Source organism: Balaenoptera physalus (genome assembly GCF_965194825.1).
Source record: "Balaenoptera physalus genome assembly, chromosome: 6".
NCBI classification, from domain to species: domain Eukaryota; kingdom Metazoa; phylum Chordata; class Mammalia; order Artiodactyla; family Balaenopteridae; genus Balaenoptera; species Balaenoptera physalus.
The window spans coordinates 91,972,560-91,985,691 of record NC_138885.1 but is presented as its reverse complement, the minus strand read 5'-3'; the positions used below and the strand labels follow the sequence as shown (position 1 = coordinate 91,985,691).

General features: G+C 42.1%; 2 protein-coding genes across 4 annotated transcripts in view; both read right to left on the bottom strand.

The window, feature by feature from the left end:
• Positions 1–9,166, bottom strand: part of CASP10 (caspase 10) — a 29,502-nt gene extending 20,336 nt beyond the window's left edge. For 2 of the 3 annotated variants that reach the window (XM_082467191.1, XM_082467192.1), the window contains exons 1-4: positions 9,028–9,166; positions 7,388–7,741; positions 5,948–6,041; positions 544–679 (exon numbers count right to left, since the gene is read on the bottom strand). In XM_082467191.1, the coding sequence (XP_082323317.1) occupies positions 544–679; positions 5,948–6,041; positions 7,388–7,734 (577 nt within the window). In that variant the 5' untranslated portion in view covers positions 7,735–7,741; positions 9,028–9,166. The remainder of the gene's footprint in view (positions 1–543; positions 680–5,947; positions 6,042–7,387; positions 7,742–9,027) is intronic. The other variant, XM_082467193.1, reaches the window with a different exon arrangement.
• Positions 9,033–13,132, bottom strand: part of CFLAR (CASP8 and FADD like apoptosis regulator) — a 64,468-nt gene continuing 60,368 nt past the window's right edge. The window contains exon 11 of the mRNA XM_082467179.1: positions 9,033–9,180. Within this exon, the coding sequence (XP_082323305.1) occupies positions 9,162–9,180 (19 nt within the window). The 3' untranslated portion in view covers positions 9,033–9,161. The remainder of the gene's footprint in view (positions 9,181–13,132) is intronic.

Below are 13,132 nucleotides of genomic sequence, written 5' to 3'. Positions count from 1 at the left end.
TGCTTACTCTATACCAGACATGCATTTTATAGGAATTACCTCATTCAATCCTCAAAAAAATTATGAAGTAGGTACTACGATTAGCCCCACTTTAAAGATGGGAAAAGTGAGACATAGAACAGCTGAGGAAAGGGCCACTGCACCATTAATAAGTGGAGTGCTGGCAATCTGACTCCATGGATCCCACTCTTAATTCCTGTGCCATCCTGCCTCCTTCTTTTTGATGTTATTTCATTCAAAACAATTTCTTTTACAATCACTTCCATGTAAGAATCAGAAGAAGACATTTGTCTAAAACCACTTTCCCTCACTAGAATATAAGCTCCAAGAAGGTAGAAGCTTTGCCCTATACCTTGCTGTAGCTCCAACTTCTAAAACTGTGCCTAGTACAAAGTATGCATTCAATAAACACGTGTTGAATGAACAAATGGGGAGATTTCAAAAGAATATTATCAGAGTGATAAGTAAACATCATACATTGTCAATTGGTTTAAGAATTCCCATGGTCTGATTCGAGCAAGCAAGCAAGCATAAGCTAGTTACCTTTCTCTCTTTTATATTTGTCTATCTTTCTCATAAGATTAGGTACAATTTTTTTGCAGAGATCCTCCAGTAATGTCAGATTATCTTCATCTATTTTATCTTGTTTCTCCAGATATGCCAGGAAACTTAGAGACGTCTGCAAGAGAATCAATGGAGTCACATTTACTTGCCTACTGATTACCCATTGCAGTAATAAATTAGGTGGAGAGTCCATGCAGGAAGACTTCAATAGTAGGGGGGAAGAGGCATTATAGAGATTGAAAATCTCTATACAATCTATATTAATACCAGATACCAAACACACATCACTCACTAACTACTCAGAAACAATCCGATGAGCAGATGCTATTATATCCCCATTTTAAAGATGAAATAACTGAGGCACAGAGAGGTTCAGTAAGTCGTCCAAGGTCACAGAGCCAATAAGTGGCAGAGCTGGTATTTGAGTCCTGGCAGCCTGATGCCAAAGTCTGTCTCATTAACCATTGAACAATACTGCCTCTAACTCTCAGCTGTAAATGATATAAAAGATTAGGGCAGCAGCAAAACAGGGGTACCAAAGAAAAGAGAAGAAAATGTTTTGGAAGAATTTTATATTTGGTATTTTAAAAGAAAAAAATATCTTAAGCACTCCTGGGAAAAATTGCAAATTGGTTAGTATTATTTTAATATTGAATTATATATGAGGTGGAAGGCACCATAATCTTTTCAGTGATAAGGACTTCTCAACCAATGTATTAATCTGGTTATGAAAATATATATATGAATAAAATTGTGTTAGAGCCCACAGAAAAGAATAACTAATCAGAGGGACTTCCCTGGAGGTCCAGTGGTTAAGACCCCCATGCTTCCACTGCAGGGGGCACGGGTTCGATCCCTGGTCGAGGAACTAAGATCCCACATGCTGCACAGAGTGGCCAAAAAATAAATAAATAAAATAACTAATCAGAAAGTGAACAGCTAAACACTCGCTAACTGCATACATAAGCATCAGCAGGATGGGAACAGGGGGCCGGGGAGTCTCCAGACATGCTGGCCAGTTGAAAAGGGACCGTATGGTCAGGAATGTTGAGGAGGAGGCCTGAGTACAAACTCCGAGTGAAAGCTAGGCCACAGCTGGAACAGCAGGCTGGTATCAGGCCATGAAGGAACACCAAGGGGTTTGGGCAAGTATCCCATGGATGCAGGGGTTCCAGCAGGAATTTTTAAGGAGAACAGTGACATGAACAGGTTTGTTTTTAAATAGAAGTCTTGGGGATAGGTTGGAGGAGGAAGTGGGCTAGAGAGAAAATATCAGCAGGAAGATTAAATGCTCCGGTGAAGAGATCAACACGGCCTGGTCTAAAGCTAGTGGTGGAAACGCAGAGGAGGCGCTGGATTTGAGCGACTTTTCTGAGGTATCATTTGGTGAGCTGGGAGGTCAACTGGAGCGGGTGAAGAAAGGAAGGAAGCGTCGAAGACGACTTCAAATGGTGATGCCCCTCGTTTCTGCACGACTCACCTGCTCCACAGAGCAGGCGCCACACAAGCTGCACGTGGGAGGTGATACGTGAATCGCATCTCGAAGGATCACCACGCCTTCACTTCCGACATGCAAAAGGGCCTTCCAAGCAAAGAAAATCAGGTAGGGAAAATGAGAAACTAAAAATCTGGTTGTGAGCAGGCTCGTGGTAGTTTCGGCAAGAATAGTTTCGTGGGAGGGAAGGAGGCTGAAGCCATCTTGGAATGCGTTGGAGTGTGACTGAGAGTCGCGTCAGTGGAGAGAGAGCGTGTGTGGACTATTCTTTCAAGAAGTCTGGCGGTAGGACTTCCCTGGTGGCGCAGTGGTTAAGAATCCGCCTGCCAACGCAGGGGACACGGGTTCGAGCCCTGGTCCGGGAAGATCCCACATGCCGCGGAGCAGCTAAGCCCGTGCATCACAACTACTGAGCCTGCGCTCTAGAGCCTGCGAGCCACAACTACTGAGCCCACATGCCATAACTACTGAAGCCCACGCGCCTAGAGCCCGTGCTCCGCAACAAAAGAAGCCACCGCAATGAGAAGCCCACGCACTGCAACGAAGACTAGCCCCCGCTCACCACAACCAGAGAAAGCCCGCGCAGCAACGAGGGTCCAACGCAGCCATAAATAAATAAATAAATAAATAAATAAATAAATAAATAAATAAAATAAAGACAAGTAAATAAAATTAAAAAAAAAAAAAGAAGTCTGGCAGTAAAGGGAAAGAAGATAGAGCAGTAACAGAAGGATGAAAAAGGGTTAATGGAAGAGTGTGTGTGTGTGTGTGTGTGTGTGTGTGTATGTGCACGAAATGTGTGTTTTCAAACAAGGTACTCAAAATGCCAACAGCCAAGGGAAAGGCCAGAGTTACAAAGTCTTAACTGAGTTCTGTCCTAATCTGATCAAAAAAGAGATTATAAATTTTCAAGACATTCCAGAGACACATAGGAGAACCAAAAAGGCAAAGAAATGTGTGTGTCCTCATCTGCAGCGCCAGCACACCAACAACCTGCCCAGGAAATAAAGCAGGAGGGAGGAGGGGGTAAAGGAAGATTCATCCAGAGCTGATCAGCTGGGCAAAGGGGTCAGAGAGAATCCCCGAACAAGGTTCTACAGTCGGTTTATGTGCAAATGAGCTCCCGCTGAAGCTCAAAACAGAAACTCCTATCTTGACTTCATCCTACCAGGAGGAAGAAAAGGGGCTAAAACATGCTTCCAGAAGCAATGATGGAAATCCATTATACTTTGTACAAAGTGTATTAGATGTTGAGTAAATGGCACCCTCCATACACACACACACACACACACACACACACACAATATAAATGGAGTCTGCACATTAGTTTAAGAACACCACCCTGGCAAATATTAGCAGAAATTCTGAAACTCTCTTGCTCGGCATCTTTGTTAAAAAGATAGGTTTGGGTGTGGTTTCCTTTACATCTAACGTTCTATGTTGATTGCTACATTGAGAACGGATATCCTGACAGTTGTTTGGGTCACTCAGGATGTGTGAAGGCAGCTAAGTTTGCTCTAAGTTTGTGTGAAAGCTATCAAAGAGGAAACCTAGAACACCCTGCAAAGGTCGTTTCTGTCCATCCAGAGAGACCACGTGAATTCACAATTCTTCCTTTTTTTGGCTGAGAGGTATTCAGGCCCTCCTCCACTGGCTGGTAAAGAATTTATTTCTGTGATAAAGTCTTTTGCAATTGCAATTGCAGATAACGCAGTCCCATTAAGCCCTGGTATGGAAACACATCTGGGTTGCTTAGAGTTTGTCCTTTACGCACTTGAGAAGGCTGGCCTGATCACAAAGCCCAATAGAGATCAACCTGGATTACCAGGTGTGTAACTCAGCCACAATTCTGGCGTGAATAGTTAGATCTCCTTCAGAATACAGTGAGATCATTTGGAATCCAAGAAGGAAGTGCAGTTTTCATGAACTTGTCCAGGAAATTCCACAGTTTTATGCCACAGCTAAACACAGTAACTTCTAATTTACCGTTGTACGGAGTGAGAAAAGCATAAAATCATTTGGCTACTTGGGCACGGGCCTTTGATGATTTAAAAGCTAACTTAGCAGGAGGGAGAAATGTTTGGAATGATCCTGAACAATGAAAATGTTTCTGAAGCCACAGATGCCTTTAAGCAGAGGTCTAGGACCTGTGGAAAGGCCCAGAGGAAGAAATACATTCCCCAGCTTTTCTTAGTGGGAAATCATTGCTCGGTGTTGAGCATATCAAATGCCCTTCTCATCCTCCACCTCATTGTGGGGAGTAAGGACTTCTGTGCATGACAATAGGTGTAACAATAGAAAGTGGTCTCTTTTTATTTATAAACCCAGAGACTGGAAAAATTATGAGAGGATGCCCAAAGCTGGGAGATAATTTTATCCGAATATCCTGGAGGGTTTTTCAAACTACAAGAATCTCTTCTGATGTTGAGAAATTCTACATTTAAAGCAAAATGTTGTCATTTGAGTCCGTAACCACTTCGCACCAACATAAACTCGAGATTGCATCATCCCATTCATTCATACTTTCACTCAGAGCACCATTTTGTAATTCTGCATTGTTTTGGGGCTATAATGATAAGTAAGACTCAGTCCCCATTCCCAAGGATCCCACAACCAATCCTAAAGGAGCCTGGAGAGAGAACCAATGGAAAGACGCAAGAGGCTAAAATCCCTGAGGGCTCTGAAAAGGAGAGAAAAAGGACTCAAAGATTGCAACCAAAACAGAGAATTAACCTGCAGGTTAATTAACCTACAGGTCTGACACCAGGAAACATGTTTAATGAATTATTAAACATGGTCCTCATAAGACCTACCACATGTAAAACAGCTTCCTACTCCCCAGTGATTTTTCTTTCAAAAAGAATTTATTTGTCAATAATATCAGTTAGTCTGGGGAGAATGTGATATGGGAGGGCTACACATGTAGGCTCTTTGCATTGGTGATGTGCTCATCTGTAAGTTGGACAGGGGATCCATGGCTGTTCACTTAGTTCTACATTTATAACTTCCATACATGTTACATGCCTTTTTTGGTGTTATCAAACATTATATAACTTAAAACCTAATAAAGATAGCAGTCAAATAACAAAATTAATGTTATAGGGTAAAATTTGAAAATTGGCCCCTTCCCAAATTAACTAACTTGCTTGTCACAAGCTGTTATGAGAATCAAAAGAAAAAATATAAAGTTTTGAGGCCTGGAAGAGAGATGTGCAGCTACTTTCCTGCCCTTAATTGTGACCAATCTAGCAAGAATATCAGCCGACAGCATTATGTTAATATTAAAAACATTACTGTTAGTTCCAAGCACTTGTATAGCCCTTTAGAAAGCACATCCTCAAACATCTGTCTCATTTGATTTTCACAAAACCCTACATGGGAGACACTGCAACGTCCACTGAAAAGGACACGGCTCCCTCAAAAACCTCAGCTAATGGAGGTGAGGAACAACTAATTCCCACTCTGCCATTAGCTACCACCTCCTCATTTCTTTGTGGCGCCCTGCACATTTCTATATCATAAAACACAGTGGATGCCAATAGCAATCATTTACTGCATGGTTAATATGTGCAAAATACAGGCCCCAGCTAATAGTTTATGTACATTATTTCATCTAATCCTCTTAACAGTCCTGGAAGGAAGTAGTATAATTGTCTATAATATGACACATTAGAAAATAGAGGCTCAGAAACATTCAATCACTTGCCCCACATCCAGGAGTTAGTCTAGGACTAGACTCCAGGCCCATCAAAAGACAATGTTACTAACCCTTGTCTGATACTGTCTCCTGCAAAAAAAATGAGCCCTCCTGAAATCCCTTTCTAGCGTCTTCCCAAACACTGATTACGGCAATGTTCACAAAGACCCCATCCTATAGGGCCCACTCACCATCTGGACTTTTGGAATCGACTCCCTCAGAAGGAAGATCATGCTCTTTAAGTTCTCTGAGCTGATGTCTTCTGACAGTTCATAGAGCAGGTTTCTAAGACACACACCCAAGAGACAAATTAAAGCCTCGCACTTGCAGAGGATGGGCAGGAAATTGAGTGCTTTTATCGTACGTTATCTCTCATTTGAACGACCACAACCCTGTGAGTAAACAATTATTAATCCCATTTTATAGATTTAAAAACAGAAACTTTGAGCTTCAAAGTGACCTATTAAACAACAGCAACACAGTACGCAGTAGGAGCAGGCCTTCTGATTCCAAGTCCAGTGCTGTTTCAAATTCCACTAAGAAGGTGTAAAACACCATTTTGGCATGCCTGCCCTCCTCTGGACTCCATTCTAGAAATCAGGCTTACTTTATAGGCCCTCATCAGGGAGGACCGAATGCCAGTGAGTATAAAGTTCACTGTTGAAAAAGAAAGGAAACTATCCCAACTTCTGGAGAGTCATACAGTCGACAATTAGAATAACTGAATATGGGGACTTCCCTGGCGGTCCAGTGGTTGGGCGCGGGTTCGATCCCTGGTTGGGGAACTAAGATCCCACATGCCGTGCGGCACAGCCAAAAAAAAGAGAAAAGAAAAACTGAATACTTCATTCACAGGTTAACAGCCCTGCATGCCTGAGACCATTCCTCAGCTGTCTAACCAGCAGAGTGGAAAAAATTATCTCCAGAATTCCCTCACTGACCCAAGGGCAGCTCAGGTTGTAGGAACCAGTTCAAGGGTTAAGGCCTGAAGGATTCTAACCGTCCAGGCCGTAAAATAGTATTACGAAGGCTCCACTTCGTGAGGCTGTTCGATGTAGATACTATGTTAGTGGATCGTTTAAAACAGCGTTGCTTAAGGTCTGTTGCCTTTATTCTACCTCTTTGGGCAAAATGCCTATATTTTACCTGTCTGGGTTTCACCCCAAAACTGGACAAACTGGACGTGGCATAAATGATGTCCCTCCCTACCCCAAAGACACATCTCCTTTTTTATTTTGCTCATTTGGGTCCAAGTATTCATTTCTCTCTTCTCAAATGGCTAGGTATAGGCTGACACACCAGGGATTCAGGAGGCTGAGAGCATGGAGGCTGGCAAAGAGGAAGGCGCTGGCCTGCTGCACACGGAGCAGGGCCTCCTTCCTCAGCGAGAAGCAAAACAAAGGGAAGCCACCCCCAGGCACGGGGCTGGGTTTTGAAACTTTGCTGACCTCCCAGCCTCCCTTCTCATTAGCACCCGAAGTTAAGAAATCTCCTGCTTTAGAATCACCATACCATCCAAGGAGGTAGATGGGGGGGGGGGGGGGGGGGGTAAAAAAAAAAAATCTTAAAAATTAATTCATCATTAATCCCAGCCTCTTTTCAAAGCCCAGTGGCCCTGCCGTGTCGATCACCTGAACGGAGAGACCTTCCGGCGGCCAGGCAGCCAGTGCTCCACCTGTTCCTTGGTGTAGCGCAGGTGCCGAAGCAGGACCTTCTGCTTGATGATGTAGAGGAGCTCCGCGAGGAAGGAGGGGTCTTCCTCACTCAGCCGCTCCTCTGCCATCAGGTAATCAAAGATATCCAAGGCTGAGCTGCATTTCTCCAGGTTCTTGGGGGCGATGGAGTCTCGGCAGAGAAACTTCAGGCGCTCCACATCTTGATCCCCCAGGTACGAATCAATAGTCAGAAGCGTCCCTCGGAAGTTCACTTGACAGTTATCATCTAAAGTGGAATTCAAACTTTGGCCTTGCGATGTCATGGCCAGCCTGAAAGAGATAAGGATTTGGGGGCCGCAGCTTAGAGAGTGAGGACAACACGGCACCCCAACTTCCCAGGCCCTCCCCCAGTTCCAGCCTCCTGTGTTCCAGGCCTTAGACTTTTCTAGAAATGCTGAAAAATGAAATTCTCTGTGAGGTCACTTCAAAAACCTATAGCCCAGAAAACATGACCCCAACACTGGCATGTTAACCTTTTAGGAGGTCTGGAGAGAGCTTTTATTGAAACTCAATTGACCCCGAGTTCCGCCAAATCAAAATGTCCCCATTGGGAGCTAGTCAAGACGGAGGACGACACAGCACAATTTCTCCCGCCTGGAGCTCTTAAGTCATTCCCACCAAATGGCAGAAGTAACACTTTTACATTTTAGAAATAAAGTAATGGTGGGGGGGCACATTTCTGAAGTATCTACCAACCCAAGGACAACAAGGTAACATTGCTAACCATACCAGGGCAGGCCTTTCTTTATCTTACAGAAAGAAAAGTCATAATCCCAGACCCCAGAAAGAGTGGTTTCAGACAACATTTGCTCAAATCAATGTAGGAAGTGACAAATTACCAAAGTCAGTATTTCCACACTAAATGTATTTCCACACTAAATTTCGTTCTAATCAGAGGAGCAATGAATCGATAAAATTTTTTCAATGTAATTATTCATTCTTTAAGGACTTGAGGTATATATTCACTATGCAACACTTAACTATTTAGAAACAAGAAACTACTTTCTAAGGGAAGGCGAACATACCAACAACAAAAAAATAAAGAGTGGTTATATATAAGTGGTATAATTACAGATACTATAAATTTTATTCTGGGCTGCTGTCTGAGTTTCTCAAATTTTATGCAATGAACATATATTACTCTTATAGTTAGAAAAAGAAAAAAAAATGTCATTGTTAATGTGAGCATCCATGGGGTCTTCCCTTCTAGTAGCTCTGTGATACTAGAAACAGTATGACTGGATTCCTGGAGACATCTTATTCTAACACTGTACATTTGTCTTGCAGTTTCCTGAAAATTCTGATCTCTAGCTCTGGCAAGTCTGCCAGACTTTGTCTCCATTTATGGGCTAGCATATTTCTACCAGGAAAGGGCTGTGTTGGAGCCTTCCTGGGACTTTCTAAGCTTTCTTTTTCCCTGGTACGGCTAGTAAATCCAGGCAGAAACAGTGCCACTGCTGACAATGTGAGATTTTGCAAGTTTCCAGGAAGTAAAGCAAGGGGAAAAAAAGGCTGGCGCCTGAGACCCCAGAAGAGAAAAGGTCTTAATTACATACCTTCAGATCAAATTCCACTGATCCTCTGGAGATAAAAAGTTCTCAGAAAAATTTCCTGAAAACAGAGCTTTAAAGAAATTAGAATCCTCTTCGTGCTCCAAATCCAAGTTCCAAGGAAGCTCCCGTTTGCGCGGTTAAAAGAACTCAATTTGCCTGGCCGAACAAGTGAAAACTCGGTCAGCGGATTTGGGAAACGTATGCTAATTGCTGATGTCATCATTGACTCACTCGCCTTGCCTCCTCCCCTTTCCTGGGGTTAGGACAGTGCTGACAAACAGCGTCTCCTAAAGGCAGATGCACAACCTTCCCACTGTAGAGCTCGGGACTTTCCCAGGTAAAGCCGAGGGCCCCTAACAGAGGAATTCCTGGCAGGCACTAAGTGCTCTAGTGTTTCCCTGGGGTCACTCCCCTCGGAAGTTAAAAAGGGAAGTGTCGATTATTTCCTGACCATCTCCTTCCCCAAACACACTAACCTTTAAAATAAAACTCAAAATGTTCATGAAATAGTAGTCAGCCATCTTAACCCTTTCTCAAGTAAGTACATGTGCAAATAAACAACAAAAAAATTTAAGGCAAAAAAAAATAAAGGAGGGGGCTGGACTCTAAGCCCATTTGGAAGTATTTGCAAGGAACTGAGTTAACAGTAGGCAAAACTGGTGAAGTCTCTGCCCTTCCGGCACATTCAGTCCAGCAGGAAAAAGACTTCGAAGACATTATTTCACGTAATAAAAACAATACCTAAAACTTGTATCCCAAGTACCATGTGCCAGGTACTATTTACTCATTTAATCATCCCAACAACTCTCTAAAAAAATACTATTACTATGACCCCTCTTTTAAGACGTGCAAATTAAAACACAAAAGGTTAAGTAATTTGCCCAAGATCACACAGGGAGCTGGTGGGAGAGCCAAGATTTAAACCAAGAAGTTTGGCTTTAAGTCACTACACTATAATTCAGCTAATTCAAATGCACAGCGCTGAAAGAAGTACAGACTCTTAGAAAGATATTTTATCTCTGAAAAAAAAAAGATTTATGGGGGACTTCCCTGGTGACTCACGCTCCCAATGCAGGGGGCCCAGGTTAGATCCCTGGTCAGGGAACTAGATCCCACATGCATGCTGCAACTAAGAGTTGCTAAGGAGCCTGGCTGCCACAGCTAAGACCCGGCGCAACCAAATACATACATACATACATACATACATACATAAATTTGGTCATGGAAAAAGTTATTTCTAAAAAAAAGATTTATGATGCCTTATTAACAAATGTATTATAGTGCCATTTCCATATCCTAGGCATGAAATTCTGTGTTTAAGAAAGACAAGCCCGAGTGGTGATGGTTGCACAACAATGTGACTATATTAACGCCACTGAATTGTACACTTGAAAATGGTTAAGACAGTAAATTTTATGTTATGTATATTTTACCAGAAATTTTTTTTAAAAAGATAACGATAAGACAGACAAGCTCTAAGTGTTGGTCTTCTATTCATTTCTTCAATTATACATATTTCACTCCCTGGACCATCTGGGAAGCCAATTTGATGAAACTATCGCTTCTCACCTTGTTCATAAAATACATTAACTTTTTCAACTTTTGTTCAATAATATTAAATATTTAGTAAGCTCTTCCTATGTGTAAAGCATGAACCCTCTAAGGTCAGTGTTATTATCCATATTCAATAGATGAGGAAATCAAAGTTCAGAGAGGAAAAGTATTTTGCCATCATCCCAACCCTGGGAAGAGTTGGGAATTCAGGACTGACACCTAGGTCTCTCTAATTCCAAATCCTATGCTCTTGATCCCAAGGCTACTACTGCCACTAACTCCATATAAGGTAATGTAATTTCTGTAACTATTGGGCAGGGTGATGCTGCAGTGGGGCTCACCTAAGTGCCACAGGAGCCCCACAGAGCAAGGCAGGAATCCAGATGGTGTTGCCTTGGAGGTATCTGAGCTAAGCCTGAAAGGCAGAAGTAGAATAGAGACACCTGAAGTAAAACTTAAGCCTTTATCCTAGGACTCCCAGTACTCAAGGGAAACACTTGAATCAAGTTAAAGGGGGGAGATTGTGTGCTATGTTATTTGCATTTGGCATTTCATACTTCCCATTCAGAACACAATTACTGAGGGCATGCTGATGGTGAGTTGGTAGTAGTGGAAAGAATAAACATTTCTTACAGCCTCTTTCCTGATTGGTTGCAGTCGACTTGGTCCATATGAAGAGCCAATCAAAACCTACCACGGCCCTGGTGACAAAGGGGAAATACCAGATGGTTCCTATTTAGTTCTGCCTTGGGAGGGGGGCGGTGGTGTCAGTAATTGGCTTTCCATTACATCCAGGGTCTGGTCCAAGTTCCCCCCCACCCCCCGCCAAAGTAAAAACTCGTGAACTAAAGAATGGACACAAGTGATGGGGAAGATAGATGTAGTAGCTAAGGAAAAAACCTTGGTGCCCTGAAACTTTCATTCCAACTCCTGGTCCTAAGGTAGCAGGTTCTTTTGATTAGCTATCCCATCCCCAACTTCTAGGACTTCCTCCCTTCCTCACCCCATACTTTTATTCACACACTTCAGACCTTCTCAGAACTAGTATTACTCTGGGTATATGGGAGCATGATGAAGCTAAGTTCTAAAGGAGAATGCTTTTTGCGGTAAGGATCCAAGCAGAGGTCTCCAAATGGTGCACTGGCAGGAGAGTATAGCTAGATGAGTAAAATGTGACCCATTTTGTATTCATTATACTACAGACTGATCTATTTTAAGACATTGTTTGGCCTTGCTGTACGGCATGTGGGATTTAGTTCCCTGACCAGGGATCAAACCCATGCCTCCTGAAGTGGAAGCGTGGAGTCTCAACCACTGGACCACCAGCGAAGTCCCCAGACTGATCTATTTTAACATGTCTCTTTTCTTAATAAAAAAGCAGTTAAAAAAAAAAGAGGTGAAAAATTTCCAATATTTAATGTAGAAAGGCTGGAAAATAGGGAAACACACAGAGTCATTTATAACCTATAACTACTGTTAAATTTTTATCAAATCAATATGTTGTACACCTTAAACTTACACAATGTTGTATATATGTCAATTATATCTCAATTTTAAAAATTTTAGTGTACATCCTTTCACTTTTCTGTGTAATTATTTTTCAAAAATTGAAATAAGCTGTACAGTTTGCTTCTTTCACTTAACAACACATATGCCTTTTTTTCATATCATTAAATAGTCTTTGACAACATGATGCTTAGTGGTTAGATGATATTCTCTTCCCTGGATATACCATATTTATTTAACTAATTTATAGTTATTGGACATTTAATTCATTTCCAATTTTTTACTACTGTGAGCAGTGCTGCATTGAAGATTCTTACAAATAAATCTCTGAACGTATTTATGATTTCCTTAGGATGAAACCCAATGTAGAATTAGCAAGCTAATCTTTAAATTCACCCTTCCCCACACTGTGAACCCCAGAGGCCTTCCATCCCACTTTCTTATCCAGTTGGGTTTGAAGCAAGAAGCCAGGGAATTCGGGGGTGATAAAACCTCAGAGTTCCACAAGATGGTGATATTTCCTTAAAAAGTCCAACAAACTAGCATTAGATTGGCTAGGGAACTAGGCAGATGTGGCTAAAGGGGTAAAATAGTTTTAGTGCTGCAAAAAAGAAAAAAGAAAGAATCAAGAGGCCGAAAGGTCTTCCATTTAGAGGAGAGTTTGTCGTTTGAAAGAAGAAAAATAGAGAGAAAGCTGCTTTGGCCTTTGATTCAATAATTTTTCGAAAAGGCAGCATAAGACAGCCATGTTTATAAAAATTTACAAGGAGGCAAGTGACATAAAATGTCCCTGATATCAATGTGTGCAAAAAGAGTCCAGTTAAGATGGCAGTATTCCCCAAATTGATCTTCATATTCAGTGCAATCACTATCAAAGTCCTTACTGCCCTTTTTTAAAAAAAAATATTTATTTATTTATTTTTCTGTCTGTGCCCTGCGGCATGTGGGATCTTAGTTCCCTGACCACTGATTGAACCCTCGCCCACTGCAGTGGAAGCACAGAGTCTTAACCACTGGACCACCAGGGAAGTCCCTTCACTGCCCTTGT